Raw genomic sequence first — 16,985 nt, 5'->3', positions numbered from 1 at the left:
TTTTCATTACAATTTTCCAGCAAATGTCGTCAGATTGGGTTTGCCTTTTTACATGGACATTCAAAGATAATCCATAACCATGACCTATTTTGTTTTTGGCTTTTGTCTTGGGAATAGAGCAGGAAAAGGTCATGTTTTCAAAGAAATCTCTCATACGGGGTCACAACTGTAAATGCAGCGTTACCAAGGGAAGGTGTGAAAATGCTGTGTGCCACTACACCTGATCCACCCCGACAAGAGGTTTTGATGTTTTGGTCACATCTAGGCTTTAAATTGGGCGGTACGTCTGAGCAGCTGTGTAGAAAATCAACTGTCATGTCATGTTTTTGTCCAATACAGCATGTCTGGTGAATTATTAAATTGTTTGGAAAACCTGTAAAAATATCTACACAAATACCTTTGACTGTAACTCAGATGTCAGTGAGATGGTCACAGAACTAACTGCCTATCTATTATTGCTCAAAAATCTTGAATATTGCTAAAACTAATTCTAAAGTCAGGGCACCCAAATCATTTTAATCAAAAGAGAAAAATATTCCTTAAAAAAGGAACCAAATGACTTTTTTAATGAAATGGATTTACACTATATTGCCCAAAGTATTTGCTCACTCCTGCAAATCATTGAATTCAGGTGTTTCATTCACTTCCATGGCTATATATGAACAAAATCAAGCACCTAGGCATGCAGAAAACCTCTTTAGATGTCTGTAAAACAATAAAACAATCTCAGCAGATTACATGGTACCGTGATAGGATGCTGCATTTGCAATTAGTCTGGTCGTAATATTTCCTTGTAACCACCACTGGACCCTAAAGCAGAGGAAACATGTTGATTGGAGTGATGAATTATACCTCTCTCTCTGGTACTCAAATAAACGGATATGGGTTCAGCAGGTGTCAAGAGAAACACTTGCCTGACTGTGTCGTGCCAAGTGTAAAATTTGTTGCAGAGGAGCTTACAATGCAGGAATGTTTTCCAAAAGTTGGACTCGGCCCTTTGATTCCAGTGAAACAAACTTAATACTTCAGCAAACCGAGTCATTGTGGATAATTTCATGCTGCCAATTTTGTGTGAACAGTTGAGGATGACCCTGACCTGTTCTAACATGTCCATCAGTGCACAAAGCAAGGTCCATAAAGACCTGTTTGAGGAAGTTTAGTATTGAAAGTCCTCAGTAGAACATCTTTGGGGTAAATTAGAATAGAGAGTATTTAACCCAATATCAGGCCTCACAAATGTTCTTCTGGAAAAATGGTCAGAAATTCACATAAACCTACTGTTAAAACGTTTGGAAAGTCTTCCCAGTGGAGCTGAAGCTATTACAGCTGCCAAGGATTAGCTGACATCATATCAAGCTCAATGGATTAATAATGTTATGCTCCTCAAGTTCACCTGTCTGCCTTCATGTGTGTGTGTGAAGGCAGACAGGTGAATAATTTTGGCAATATAGTGAATCATTTCACTTGTCATCCTGTCAGTGGACTCAGGTTTCGAGTTTCCTAAGATGGTGTGTCAAAGCATCTTCTAGAAGGCTGTCTGGCTGGTAGAAATACATTTTTTAGTAGATTACAAAAATGTCTTGCTAATCTTTCTAAATTGCAAAAATTGTTTTATTATTATTACAAATTAAGAATATGGTGCCCAAAATATCTAAATAATGAATATAAAATAGCATTAAACAAAAAACTTGATAAAACATGAGAGCCACATCTTACAGCATTGAGGCCGCAGAGCTGGTAGCAGGCCATGATGATGATGATTGTGATAAGCTGCCAGCGAAGAGCTGGGTTCCTCAGCAGCTGTAACACAGAGGCAATGTTCAGGTTTTCCTGAACCCGTGCCTCCGCTTGGACCTCTTCCAACTCCTGGGAAACATCCATCTTCCCCAAAAATCTCTGAAAAGCTGACACACACACACACGCACAGTGTCATAAATACTAAGTGAAAAACAACCATCACTCACAACCATCATGCTGGGATTAAAGATAATGGGGAATGAGCTCCACAGCAAGTGAGCACATCATCAATTCTCACAAATGGAGCTGTTTGTTAAAGCTTGAACATCTAATTGGAATACATAAAAATGTATGTTTGTTTCCTGCAGCTTCAATGGGCTCCCAGTTTGTCTTCTATGACGACCATGTAGATACATAGCTAGATAAAACTGTTTTATAGCATTTGGATTTTACAATCGTATAGGTTGGAACAGCGCGTGCTGTAGTTTAGAAACAGAGAATTGAGCATGTTTGCTGCATTCATTCAACAGCGCTCATTGACTTTATCTACAAAGGTATTTCTTAGATTTCCATCCCTAAATTTAAGTTAACTGGTTTGTGAGTATGATATTAAGCTACCCAAAATGTTACAGGATCTCAGATCTCAATATTTGATAATGTCTCTACAGTATATATATATATATATATAAATATATCCAATTCCACCCAGTTTATTATTTTTTGTTTATTTAACCATTAACCATGAAAAAAATCAATAACATTAAAAATGTATTTTTCAAAAGTGTCCACACACAAAAACCTGATTAAGGAAGGTAACAACAAACAAAAACACAGCAGTAGGTTTGAGTTTTTTTAACCATTTAACATCATCTGAAGACATTTGCAGCATCAAGCCATCTTGTTAGCTTGATTTTGGATCAGGAAATTACATCATTCTCAAGCTGAGCACATTCTTGCTGCACATCGGAAAACTCGTGGGATTTGTTGATTTTCTTGCGAGGTGTTTGAGCTAACCAGTACAAGCAATGCATTACTGCTTTGTTCTGTTTTATGTGTCTATTTAAGAACAGTGACAAATGTTTACAGAGGTTGTACATTGCTATGAGAACCAATTGTTTAATGAGAAACAAACTGTCAGAAGTGCACTTCAGCAGTTTCTCGTTTTAACATCTCTATAGAGTAATTTTTATCCACTCTTCTCTGCAGAAAACAATATTATGTCTGGACTGTGATTAGGCCACTCCAAAAACTTTAGTTTTGTTATTTTTTTAGCCATCAAGAGGCAGACATGCCGGAGTATTTAAGATCATTATCATGTTGCATTTCAATAATGTAAGACTCACAATGAAAAGACACATAGGTGGCGATTAGAGAAGTTTATTTACAAATATTTATTTCTTTGGCGTTCGGAAACCGGAGGAAAACACGAACGCTAAGAATGACGTGAGCTTGAATAAACAATATATGAATAGAAAAAGAGATGTCTTCCCCCCTGGGATCAGACTGGTGGTGGAGTGGTGGCCTGGGGAGGTAGGGAAATGGGGAGCAGCTAGGAAGCCAGATGGTGGAGATGGGCAGGAGGAGGGTCGCAGCTCAGCTTGAAGAGCGAGGAGGTCCGTGAGTGAAGATCTTTAAAGCGGAACCTAGGACGGTGACTGGCTGAAGAGGAAATGAAGACTCGATGCTGATTGGCTGGAGCAGGGATGCATGGTGGAGTCATTGGAAAGACCGGAGGAGGGGCTGAGTTTTTCAGACTGAATTTTCGTCAAAACTCCATTACAGAAGTGCGCTTGAACGTCCATCCATCACAAACGATGGCCGAACATATTCCTTCAGGAGGACCTGGGAGTTCATCGTTCAATCCATCATAGCAAGTCATCCAGCAAAGCAGCTGAAGACCATTACACTACCTCCAAATTACATATTTGACCAACTAAATGATTTTTCTTTTCTGTGTTTATGACCAAAAGGTTCCTCTTTTGTCTCATCAGTCCAAAGAATATTTTCCCTGTAGTCTTGGGATCTCATCAAGGCCTTTTTTGGTAAATGTGAGACGAATCTATTTTCTGCACCATCTCTTTCATATTGTTGAATCATATACACTGACCTTAAACGAGGTGTGAGAGGTCAGCAAAAATTCATAACTTAACAAGGGGCAGATTTCTTTTTGACAGAGGGCCAACATTTACCTGTGGCAAATGAAATCATCATCCTAAAACTCTATCTTGCATATACTTATGTTTTTTTTTTTTTTGTCTGATATTAAATTTGATTTATGATGAAAAACATTTGTGTGACATAAAGTAAAAACTTTAGGTTAAGGATTTAACCCCGGTTCTCTGAAACATGAGTGAGGTATCTCACTATGGGGACACGCCTCCAGCGCCTGTCCCCCAGAAGCTCTATTACATTACGCCAGTCTTGACTGGCAGGCGGAAGTGACGTCCGCTCCCATGGGAGGACTTCCTCCCAGTATAAAAGTCGACGTCACGTAGGTGATCTTCAGTTTAATAAGCACACCTCTTCCTCGCTCCCTGCAAGGAGGGTAATCTGGTGAGATACCTCACTCATGTTTCAGAGAACCGGGGTTAAATCCTTAACCTAAAGTTCTCTTTCAACATTCGTTTCGGTATCTCACTATGGGATATTTCTGCTCCCGTATTGCCAGATAAGCTCACTCGAAGACCAACAGATTGCATCTTGCATTCATGGCAATGTGGAACCCACACCCAGAACCGTGTGAGCCAGTGTGGGCCTGGTGACATCCAGTTTATAGAACCTAGTGAAGGTGTGAGGGGTCGCCCAGTTGGCAGCCTCACATATTTCCTCCACAGGTATACCCTGGAACAGTGCCTAGGATGATGCCACACCATGAGTGGAATGAGCCCGCAGACCTGCAGGGGGTGCAAGGCCTCTGCTCTCATAAGCCATAATAATAGCCCCCACTACCCAATGCGAAAGACGTTGCTTTGTGAGAGGCTTTCCTTTATGTGGTGAAGCCCATGACACAAACAGCTGCTCTGATTTACGAAAATCTGCTGTTTTTTTCACATATAACCGCAGAGCTCGTACTGGGCACAGCGTATGCAGTCGTTCATGCTCCTGAGAGGAGAATGGTGGTGGGTAGAAAGCCATTAATTCAAGGGCACGGCATGGCAGAGCCGTAGCAACCTTAGGTATAAAGGCAGGATTAGGTTTCAGTAAAACCCTTGACTCACCCAGAAACTGCATGCAGGACGGGTTAACTGAGAGCGCTTGAATGTCACTCACACGCTTAGCAGAAACCAGAGCAATCAATAAGGCCGTTTTAAAGGAAAGCACTTTGAGCTCAACCTGCTGCAACGGTTCGAATGGTGCACGTGACAACGCATCGAGTACCATAGGTAAATCCCATGAAGGAGTGAGGCTCCTTGACACTGGACGGAGCCGTCGTGCACCTTTCATGAATTGACACACCAGGGGGTGCTGCCCCACTGTTTTGTCACCAAAGCCAACGTGACAGGCTGAAATAGCAGCCAGGTACACCTTCACAGTGGAAAAAGCCAAGCCTTTATCCAACAGTGCCTGCAGAAAAGTTAAAACGTCCGACACAGGGCTTTGCATTACGCTCACCATAGGTTTTGCGCACCAACCCACGAATGCCTGCCATTTACCCTCATACACGTTACGCGTGGAAACGGCCCTTGCATTTTGAATTGTGTCAATAACGCTCTGGGGAAGCCCACTGGCAGCCAGATTTAACCCCTCACAGGCCAGGCCCATAGGGCCATGCGCTCTGGATGCGGATGAAATATTTATCCGCGTGCCTGCGTCAGGAGATCTCTGCGGAGGGGAAGCCGCCATGGCTCGCCGTGTAGCATCTGAAAAATCTCCGCTAGCCAATGTTTTCCCTGTTTTTCCTCAGTCTTCTTCCAACTTTGAATGTAAACGTTTTCTTTTAACACAACTGGAGCTAAGCATATCCCAGAAGTGACTACTAGATTAGAGATTTATCATTAGGCAATTTTTATTTGCAATGGTACAACATGCTCATCTTTTATAATCCCATACAAAAACCCTGATACACCCTGCTGGGGTGTATCCTATATAGGTCATTCAAGAGACAATCTTCAACATATTTTGGTCCACGTCCACCCATTTACTGGAACAAGTTAGTCTTATTTAAATTCTCCTTAAAAATGTTCTTTAGGTGTTAGTGTTGATTTTGTCGCAACATTTTTTACCTTGAGCATGTACTTTTGCACCTTTCAGATGGGTTGCAGTTTAGGTTTAAGAATTGAAACCTAATAATAAAGAATATGATGTTTAAGAATTTTGGGCTTTGTTTGCTGTTGGCAACGTTCTCTCCTGGTCCTATCAGGTCTTCTTTGTAACCTTTTCAGCCTTTCCCATCAAAAAGATTAATGTACACATGCGATATCACAAAATTGTTTCAATGATGTTGGATCAGTGCAAAAATGTTCCTTATTTATTTGTTTTGTTAACTTTTTACATCCAGTACAAAATAATCATAATTAATTTCAACAAGCACTTGGGTAAATAAAAGGATTTTATGGCTGGATTTTACACTTATAAATATGGTCCACATATAGGCCACTCTCTAACTTAAAAACAGACTGATAAAGGAGCCAAAGCAGGACAGTATCCTGTCCAAGGACATTTTGGCAGGTAAACCAGGGGAGTAGGGGATAAACCCACTGATCATTTGGGAGAGAACAACCCTTCCTCCTAATCAACAGCTATACTGTGTTCATAAAATGTGTGCAGAAAGAGGGTCAGAGTACCTGATGTTCAAGCAAACAGTTTATTATTCGTAGCTGAGTTGACATTGTTCATTCAGTTTCTGTTTGTCATCAGAAAGGAATATTGGATCATGTCATGAAACAGGACAACATGCCATGGACATTTCCTCAATGCGTGTGGCTTTGTCATTTCATGACTGACATGGGGGTTTGCCTGCAGATGTGATGCATATGGATGAGTATCACAGAGTTGACGTTTAGTGTTAGCAGTTGTCCCATTTTATTTGCCTCTGACTGACATCTTAACTTTAGGTTTACATACATGTTGGTTCTTACCCTGCTCTTGTGAAACAGCATGGAAATACAACAGAAACTAATATTTGTGAAGTAACAATTCATTACTACACGTTATAATGTCTTTGCATGCGGTTTAACAGCACACAGCCCAATTTAAACTTTTCTTTGACAACATTCTGCATGTTTTCTTTTTTAAATGATTTTTGCAGCACTAGTGGCCTCCATTTTTCTCATTTTTTTCAACAGTAAGCTGACAGCAAAGGGGTGGAGAGAGGGGGAAGACATGGGCCAGGAGTCAAACCCGCAACAGCTGCTTCGAGCACTGATGCCTCAGAATATGGAGTGCGTGATTTACCCCTGCGCCATCGCCAGTCCCTATCCTGCATTAAAATGATCAGTGGAACAGTTTTTTTTTTAGTCAGGGTCATATTTTGAGGCATGTGGCAAAATGCGTTGGACTCATTATAAATCAAGCTAAATTAATTGGTTACTTTGCTTGATAAGAGTGTGTCTATAAATAGAAACCAAATAGTATTTAATACCTTAATGCAACAGTGTCAACTCCTGTCTTTAGGGGGGTCGCTGTCCTGCAACTTTAAGATATATCCCTGGTTCAACCCACCCGAATCTAATCGCTGAATAATCTCCTCAACATGCAGTTGTTCTACAGGGTCCTAGTAATGACCTCATTATTCAATTCAGATGTGCTGAATTAGAGACATATAGAAGTAGCTGGACACCGGCCTCCGAGGACTGGAGGTTGACATCTATGCCTGTGTAACCAAAAGAAATGCAAACAAGAATTGGAGGGAAATACTGAAGAAACACAGAAAATTCTACCAAGTTATTAAGTGCATGCAATGACAGTGAAAAGACAAATTATAGTTGCTGGATGTCTGAGAAAAAATATAATTAGCCTGATAAAAATCTTCAAACAATTTCAGAACTCTTGCAGGAGAAAAACAGATGTGAAAGTAAAAATAAACAAAAAAGAAATAGCAGAACAGAAAAAACTCAAAAGCAAAGAATTGTGACAAACCTCAAGCAGAATTTGATACATTAATAGTTTTTATTCTTTGCCAACATACAGATGACAGACAAAATCCTATAAGTTACAAACTGACTCCACCTCAACTGTTCAAATTCAGGTCAAACTGAGTTCATGTTAAATAGATGCAATGGTATTATATTTATTTTTATCATATTTCTGTGTGATTAGCGAATAACAATTCTAAGAATTAAAACTAAATTTCAATCAATACTTCCATTTGTTAATGAGTGTCACTAAGTAGTACTTTTATTATTAGCTACTCTTTAAACAGTCATTTTCATGTGTTTACTGCCAATCACCAAACTCTCAACCAATGTGTTCATTTACTTCCTTTATAGCAGTTTTAAAATACTTTAGGCCAAAATTCCTGTATGCAGTTATTTTTGTGTCCATCCGTAGAAAAATTAAATAACGTACAAATAGTACTGCACTAAGAGCAGAACAGCATTTATAACAGGATTTAGATAATCTCACAAAGTCTCACAAAGAAAAACGATCTGGTCCTTAACAGGTTCTAAAATTATTTAAACCTAACCCCAAGAGTTCAACAGCACACAATCGATTTGACTCTTTTTTATTAAATAGACATGAAGCCAAAAAGGAGTAACTGTGTCAAAAACTAAGTACAGCAGGGTGTTTACTTAGTTTGTGTCACAGTTACGCCATTACTTTCAAAGGATTTGTGCTTTTGGTATTTCCATGGTCTGGAGCATACAGAGGTAAATTAGCACAAAGCCAAGGTGGAAAGATACCAAAAATTATTTCAGAGAAAGTGACAGGTTCTGTGAAGGGTTATATTGCCACTTCTATGTTCAGTTGATTGTGATGGCTGTGGATCAGTGGGAAGAGTAACCAATCTTCTAACTAGAAGACTGCAAGTTTAATTCCAGTTTTCCCCATGTTACAGTGTCTTTGCACAGGATACTGAACCCCACGTTGCCTACTGATCTGCATATATGTGTATGAACATATGACTGTTGGTGTGACTGGGACATTCCAGATCATCTAGCCCAGGGTCAGACAGTGCATACTGTGCAATGCTAAAAGGTTCTGTTTATGAACAAATGTCTGCAGATATATAGGAACTTAAGCAAAGAAGAATGATATACAATTCCTCCAGAACTAAATGAGTTATAAAGTCAAAAGGAAACAACGTTAAGTCATTGTTGCTGATGTCATGTTCTCTTGCATATACATTGTATTTAATAGTCCTTATTTATATATTGACACACACTTGAAGCAGTAAACGACAGATTATTGTGTAATTACATAACAACTCTGCAGGATTTCTTTAAAGCATGAATATCCATAAGGCACCCCAAGGCTGCATCTCAGTTCTGTCATGTTCTGTGTTGAAATTCCTCCTCTAAAACGAAGAATTTCTCAACCCTAAATTAGGTTTTACTGTGGTGCAAATAACGCTGTGTACTGCCTGCAGCGATTAGAGGAATTTAAATGCTGGATTATGTTGCATTCTTTTCACAGCAGATCTCGTGTGATTGCAACCAGGAAGATTGTTGTGCAAACTGGAACTTTCTTTTGGCAGAATTACAGTTTAACACACCAAATATAATTTTGCTGAAAAAAAGTATTGATTCAATTATCCTGTACCCTTGTATAGCATTGTGTCAAGTTAAAACAGATTAATTTTGCTCAGAATTTACCATATGCAGCATTTAAATTAAAAGATTGCTGTTTCAGGTGTGCTCTTTCTCAACCTCAGGACCAAACCAGCAAAACATACTTATTTCCTATTTAAGCAGAGTTGTCTAGGTTTCTGGCAGCCATTTTCTCCTTACCACTAGAGGAAAGACAAGAGTATAAAGGCACCTCTCCCCATGCTTTGATCCTTTCGCCCCTAAAGGTGAATCCCTGAGGCTGTGGGAAACTCAGGTGGATGGAGATTAAGGACACAACCCAGAATAGAAAATCTCTGAGAACAGAAGGGCACCAAAAGCAGGTCATTAAAAAACAGTGATTTGATGGCAGACTGTGTGGATCCTGACCACACAAGGTACAGAGCTGCCAACATGAAACGAGGCTCGGGTTCTCCTGGGATGTAGGGTCCAGCATTTGGAAAGTATAAGCACAGTGTGAGTGTGTGTTTGGTGTCTGACTGAATGTACCAGTGTAACAGAACTATGGCAAATGAGTGAAGAAAGAAACTATATATATTTCTGATGATAAAACTCACTATATTTGATATGGGTTTTCTGTCACAGACCAACACAAATATCAAATCATTGTTCAGTGAACAGTATTTGAAATATGGCTTTCTTTTTTAGTATTTCAATCGTGGCATGCATTTTTATTAAGCTCCATTTACTATGATACCCCTAAATAAAATCCAATTCAACCAATTGCCTTCAGAGGTCACATAATTAGTAAATGGAGTCCACCAGCATACACCTTACTCAGCACAAATCCAGATATTCTGTGAAAGTCCCAGAGATTTATTTGAGAACATTAGTGAACAAAGAGCATCATGAAAATCAAAGAACACAGCAAAGAGGTCAAAGATAAAGTTGTGGAGAAGTGCAGGGTTAGGTTCTGAAACAATTCTGACAGAGAACTGTTTATTCCATCAGGATAGTACAGCTGCAGACAAGACAAAACAATTTACCTAAACTAGCAAGGACAGCATTAAACAGAGAAACAGCCAAGTGGCAAATACAGGTCCTTCTCAAAATATTAGCATATTGTGATAAAGTTCATTATTTTCCATAATGTCATGATGAAAATTTAACATTCATATATTTTAGATTCATTGCACACTAACTGAAATATTTCAGGTCTTTTATTGTCTTAATACGGATGATTTTGGCATACAGCTCATGAAAACCCCAAATTCCTATCTCACAAAATTAGCATATCATTAAAAGGGTCTCTAAACGAGCTATGAACCTAATCATCTGAATCAATGAGTTAACTCTAAACACCTGCAAAAGATTCCTGAGGCCTTTAAAACTCCCAGCCTGGTTCATCACTCAAAACCCCAATCATGGGTAAGACTCCCGACCTGACTGCTGTCCAGAAGGCCACTATTGACACCCTCAAGCAAGAGGGTAAGACACAGAAAGACATTTCTGAACAAATAGGCTGTTCCCAGAGTGCTGTATCAAGGCACCTCAGTGGGAAGTCTGTGGGAAGGAAAAAGTGTGGCAGAAAACGCTGCACAACGAGAAGAGGTGACCGGACCCTGAGGAAGATTGTGGAGAAGGGCCGATTCCAGACCTTGGGGGACCTGCGGAAGCAGTGGACTGAGTCTGGAGTAGAAACATCCAGAGCCACCGTGCACAGGCGTGTGCAGGAAATGGGCTACTGGTGCCGCATTCCCCAGGTCAAGCCACTTTTGAACCAGAAACAGCGGCAGAAGTGCCTGACCTGGGCTACAGAGAAGCAGCACTGGACTGTTGCTCAGTGGTCCAAAGTACTTTTTTCAGATGAAAGCAAATTCTGCATGTCATTCGGAAATAAAGGTGCCAGAGTCTGGAGGAAGACTGGGGAGAAGGAAATGCCAAAATGCCAGAAGTCCAGTGTCAAGTACCCACAGTCAGTGATGGTCTGGGGTGCCGTGCCAGCTGCTGGTGTTGGTCCACTGTGTTTTATCAAGGGCAGGGTCAATGCAGCTAGCTATCAGGAGATTTTGGAGCACTTCATGCTTCCATCTGCTGAAAAGCGTTATGGAGATGAAGATTTCATTTTTCAGCACGACCTGGCACCTGCTCACAGTGCCAAAACCACTGGTAAATGGTTTACTGACCATGGTATCACTGTGCTCAATTGGCCTGCCAACTCTCCTGACCTGAACCCTATAGAGAATCTGTGGGATATTGTGAAGAGAACGTTGAGAGAATCAAGACCCAACACTCTGGATGAGCTAAAGGCCGCTATCGAAGCATCCTGGGCCTCCATAAGACTTCAGCAGTGCCACAGGCTGATTGCCTCCATGCCACGCCGCATTGAAGCAGTCATTTCTGCAAAAGGATTCTTGACCAAGTATTGAGTGCATAACTGTACATGATTATTTGAAGGTTGATGTTTTTTGTATTAAAAACACTTTTCTTTTATTGGTCGGATGAAATATGCTAATTTTGCGAGATAGGAATTTTGGGTTTTCATGAGCTGTATGCCACAATCATCTGTATTAAGACAATAAAAGACCTGAAATATTTCAGTTAGTGTGCAATGAATCTAAAATATATGAATGTTAAATTTTCATCATGACATTATGGAAAATCATGAACTTTATCACAATATGCTAATATTTTGAGAAGGACCTGTAGCAACTCTGGAGGAGCTGTAGTGATACACACCTCAAGTTGAATGATCTGCTGACAGGACAGGTATCAATCATGCACCTTATAAATCTTCCCTTTGTTCAAGAGTAGCAATAAGAAAGCCACTATTTAAAGTTTGCCACAAGCCATGAAGGTATATGTGGTCTTCTGATCAGACCTTCGTTGAACTATTTGGCCTGCATGCAAACGCAATGTGTGTATTAGAAACCGAAGCTGTGCATCATCCAGAACAAACCATCCCCGCAGGAAGATGAGATGATAGACTGGGCTAAAAGTTGAAAACATATTAGAGGCTCGGGCAGAGGTTCACCTTCTATGACGTCACCAGTAAACATGCAGCCAGTGCTACAATAGTTTATATCAAGGCTTATTCACGTGCTAGAATGGCCCATTCAAAGTCCAAACCATCAAATTGAGAAGCTGTGGCAAAATATTGGATTCACATTGTCCTGAAATATTTTATCACATCACCACCCTGCTCCCATTACTCAATGATCAACTACAATCTAATTCAATATTTCCAGGTACCAGTTAATTAGAGGAGGAGGCTCATGGGATGGCCAAGGACACGCTGGAGTGACTATGTCTCTCGGCTGGCCTGGGAACGCCTTGGGCTTCCCCCAGAGGAACTGGAGGAGGTGTCTGGGGGGACAGGGACATCTGGGTGTCTCTACTGAGTCTATTTATCAAAATATTATTGGGGTGTATGTATGTATTTGTAACTGTATGTCCAAATTTGACATGGTTGCTAAGCTAAAATTTTGCTACAAGCAGATGGTCCAAATGTACAGCTGTAGAATTATAGTCCCTTGTGCTCCTTTGTCAAAGAGTAAAATTAGATATATTTTTCAAATGTACGAGACAGCTGTAGTATGTCAGTTTCAAGTTTAATTCCCCCGATGGTTGAGTTTAAGTATTAAAAAAGAAACAACACAACTAAGTTTAGAAAAAGACAATCACACCTTGGGCTGAAATTAAGTAATAAAAGTTCTCAGTTTCTGGATGGTTCCACAAATATATGGACCTAGAAGGACACAATACTCCCACCTAGATACGTACTTCAAAACTTCAAAAGTCACATTAAGCAGCATGAAGAAAAATGCATAAATCAGTGGATGTGTTTAAATTAATATTTTTTTCTTTAATTAATTTTAGAAGAAAGGCTGAGAAAAATAAATTTAGTACATTAAAGCACACATGGATTGTGAGACTTGCTGCCCCCCTTGAGGTCGTGCTTGTGTGCATCATGCATATCTGTTTGACAGAGTGCTGTGTATAATACCTCTTTTTGCTCCCACTTCGTCTCTCCTCTCCAGCAGCAGGTACCGGGGACTTTCAGGGAGGAAGGGTAGCACACACAACTGCAGCACTGCTGGAAATGCCAGGAACGAAAATAGGTAGTTCCACCTGGACTCCTGCAATTGGAACATGAACAGAACAGCTACATCAAAGCCTTGGACACGGGAGAGCTGCAACATATTAAACATCAACATGTTGCCAAACAGCTGTATATTACAGCTATTATATAACACTCCACTGAATGTGTTCACACTTCTTGGGCTTTGATTAAAAGATGAAGTTATTGTGTTTCTATGGCATATGTCCTTTAAAATATGTGAAAACTGGTTGCATATACTAATGTATTTAAAAATGTGTACATTTACAGAGTAGATGTGAAAACTGATCGTGGGTTGAATGATTCTTGCTTTTGTAATTAAGGATAGAGAGCTTTGTAGACAGAAGGTCAGTGATACAAGTCATTTTTTAAACAGCATTAAAATGCATTAAAATGTTATTATGAAAAAACGTTTTATGAAGGTGCTAAAGAAATATTGTATCAATGACCCAATAATAACATTACTTAAACTCATGTAACACAATGCATATGCACTGTCTGCACTGATGAAGATTCAATCACCACACTGGATGCTTAAAACAGAACTACTACTACTACCAACGTTCTGATTAATTTGGATATTAATTATATGACCACTATCGCACACACAGAGCCTTGAAACTTGATTCCTGATGCTGCAGAACACTGAATCCCTCAACCTAGCTCCCATGTACACATGGAATATTCAAACTGGGAGCTGAGCAATAGCAAAACATATTGAAACAAGTGAAATTCCATGTTCTACCACAAAATCTACTTTCCTCTCCTTCAAAACATATATTTTGCAATATGTAAAACATACATGACAAGACAGGAAATGTGTGCAAAGGTGTATCAGCAGCTTTGAGTTTTCTAACTTCAAATAGAACATTTCAACTTCTGGGTGAATGGATTGCAGTGAAACCGCATCCTTCAACACTTAAAGCAGGGCCACTGGATAAGAATCTTTTTTGTTCGTTTTGTTTTAATAACATAATGCAACAGATCAAAAAAGGACAAGTTCCCATTACATACTGTTTTACAATTTCTGTCAAGATGGTGTTCCTTCAAAAGATTGCTGTAATCATTATTGAAGTGGTGACTGCTATAAAAAATTTGGAAGTACTTAAACTGATCTTTTTAGAGGGTAAATTCAAAATATGCAGAAAAAGTACAATACTGAATACTAAAGTTACAATTAAGCAGTTTATAATATTAATAACAAAGAATGTCCAGTGTTATCTTTGAGTTAAAAACAGAATTCACAGGAATCAGGTAAGTTAAAAAATTTTACAAACATATGTAAATGTTTTGAATATGATCCTCACTAGTCTATTTATATCTCCACTTGTTGGCAACCAGAGCATTGTCTGATTAATAAGTCACTTTAACATTACAATGGCAACTGTATGCTTAGGTTGGTATCCATCAAAACACAGTAAATTATGTAACTATATACACACACAGAGAGAATGTTTGTTTGTACACACACACACACACATATATATATATATATATATATATATATATATATATATATATATGTGCTGAGTTTAAAGTAGTGACAAGGGTCAAAAAACAGCAGTTCAGTTAAAAAATGGTAGGATTCAATAGCCAGTTATGTACACTTGGATTAGCATACTCAATATTGCTCATCTTTGATCCAAACCAGGTTAGGATCAGCATGTGCTTAGCATTTACTCAAAAACCTTAGATACAGTATAATGTGCAGGTATGAATAAAAGCTTTTTTTAATGGGTATTATTTTTATATTAGGTAGAAACTAAAACTTACCCATCTATCACTAGAGCAACACAAACCCACACACTGTCCTTCTATCTACACCTAAGGTCATTTTATAATGATCATACCAATAGTGGAATCTGCATAACCAAAGATTCAAACTGTGTGACAGAGTAATGCTAACCACTGCATCACCGTATTGCCTGCAAGATAAATATTAAGCATTTTTATATGTCCCCTGTTACCTTGTTACCATTACTTTTTTGAAATGAGTGACGATTTAATTCTTTTTCCACCATCTTAAATAAACAAAGATCTGAGTATTTTGTAAACTTCTACATACTTCTACAAACTAAGTAAGGCAAATGAAAAATGTTGGCAAATGCAGTGACAAATTATTAGGAAAAGCCTGAGAACTGAAAATATTACTTACGTATAACACAGTCATTAATTACATTCCTCAGTGATGGCCCTCTGACATACTTGATGGAATATAGAGGGAAAAATGTGAGGTTTTATTGTCTCCGACTGAGAAAGTTGGACTGTCTCCACTGAATATAATACAGCTATTCTGGTAGGAGCTGAAATAGAGAAATGCTTCAGATGCTATGATCCATCTTAGCTTATTAGTTTGAACATTTGCTGCCCTGCAAGCACTGATTTCTGTGTATATATAAAGAGAGAGAGAGAGAGAGACAACAGTGCAATGAATGCATGGCTTTTTGTATTTCTCAATAGTACTTTTTAACAGAAGCAGGTTTTATGAGTGCACTTATAGTAATCAACTCAGATGATAAAGTATAGCCAATAAATATTAGATGAGACTGGAAGTGATCGTTGTTTTGCAGCAAAATCAGTTCATTGGTGTTTTCCAAGAAATGAGCAGTTCTAAAATATTTATTCAAAACCTCCAAGATTAGGATTCAAGACCTTATAATGTCAGTGTTGTCTGGACAAAGACAGAGCTGAAAGGACTGAAATGATTTCTTGCAATCATGACTACTGTTAAAATAATGCAAAACCTAGCACCTAGTTTGCTTTGACAGAGCTAATGAAACTGTTAGATGGGCCACCTCTGCCATGTATCCAATTTTTCTAGCTAGTGTGTTTTTCTTTCATGTTGGGTCAATCTTAATTAAGTTACCTTTGCAGCTTCTGATTGCATAATAAGCCTACTTTGTGACAAACGTCTCTAACTTTTTTGTCCCCACAGCACTGGGATAAAGACTTCCACTCACCATTAGCTGCACATCGCTACACAAGTCTACTGCTTCTGTGTTGTGGAATGTGAGTAAAAAAGAATGTTTGACCTGTATGTCTTATATGATATGAGATGTAAAAACATCTCAGAAACCACCTTTACAGATGGCTCACCTATTTTTTCTAAGGTCTGTCTGTGTAGTTCCCACAGTTCCATTACTCAGCCTGCTACCTGGAAGATAAACATTACTGTGGAGCTCTTCCATGTTTCTTTAATAACGTCTGGAGAGCACAACAATACTTTAGAATGTCTACAAAGTGAGATCCAGGTTAGTAAATATCTTTGAAAGACCAAATGTGGGCATCTGCTGGGATCAGAAGAAAAGCCTATCACCCATCCACCTGCAGCTGTTTGTGATGAATGTCACCTTCTCCATAACCCTATTTTGCTGATGGTCTGTCAGAGTAGCAAATTGACAGTTGGACCTCGCAGATGTGTCATTCTTAGAATAATAAAGCAGCACAATTTATATTTGGAG

The 16,985-nt window shown here is 39.1% G+C and overlaps 1 protein-coding gene across 4 annotated transcripts in view; it reads right to left on the bottom strand.

Moving 5' to 3' along the window:
* Window positions 1-16,985, bottom strand: part of slc2a9l2 (solute carrier family 2 member 9, like 2) — a 195,884-nt gene that overhangs the window by 123,457 nt on the left and 55,442 nt on the right. For all 4 annotated transcript variants that reach the window (XR_007035272.1, XM_047346454.1, XM_047346453.1 and 1 more), the window contains exons 8-9: window positions 13,411-13,543; window positions 1,717-1,904 (exon numbers count right to left, since the gene is read on the bottom strand). Coding sequence is in view for 3 of the 4 variants with exons in the window: in XM_047346454.1 (XP_047202410.1) it covers window positions 1,717-1,904; window positions 13,411-13,543 (321 nt within the window). In the remaining variant the exon portion in view is untranslated. The remainder of the gene's footprint in view (window positions 1-1,716; window positions 1,905-13,410; window positions 13,544-16,985) is intronic.

This window comes from Girardinichthys multiradiatus, chromosome 20, assembly GCF_021462225.1.
Source record: "Girardinichthys multiradiatus isolate DD_20200921_A chromosome 20, DD_fGirMul_XY1, whole genome shotgun sequence".
Lineage (NCBI taxonomy): Eukaryota > Metazoa > Chordata > Actinopteri > Cyprinodontiformes > Goodeidae > Girardinichthys > Girardinichthys multiradiatus.
Note: the sequence above shows the minus strand (reverse complement) of the source record. Positions and strands in the feature narration are given on the sequence as shown.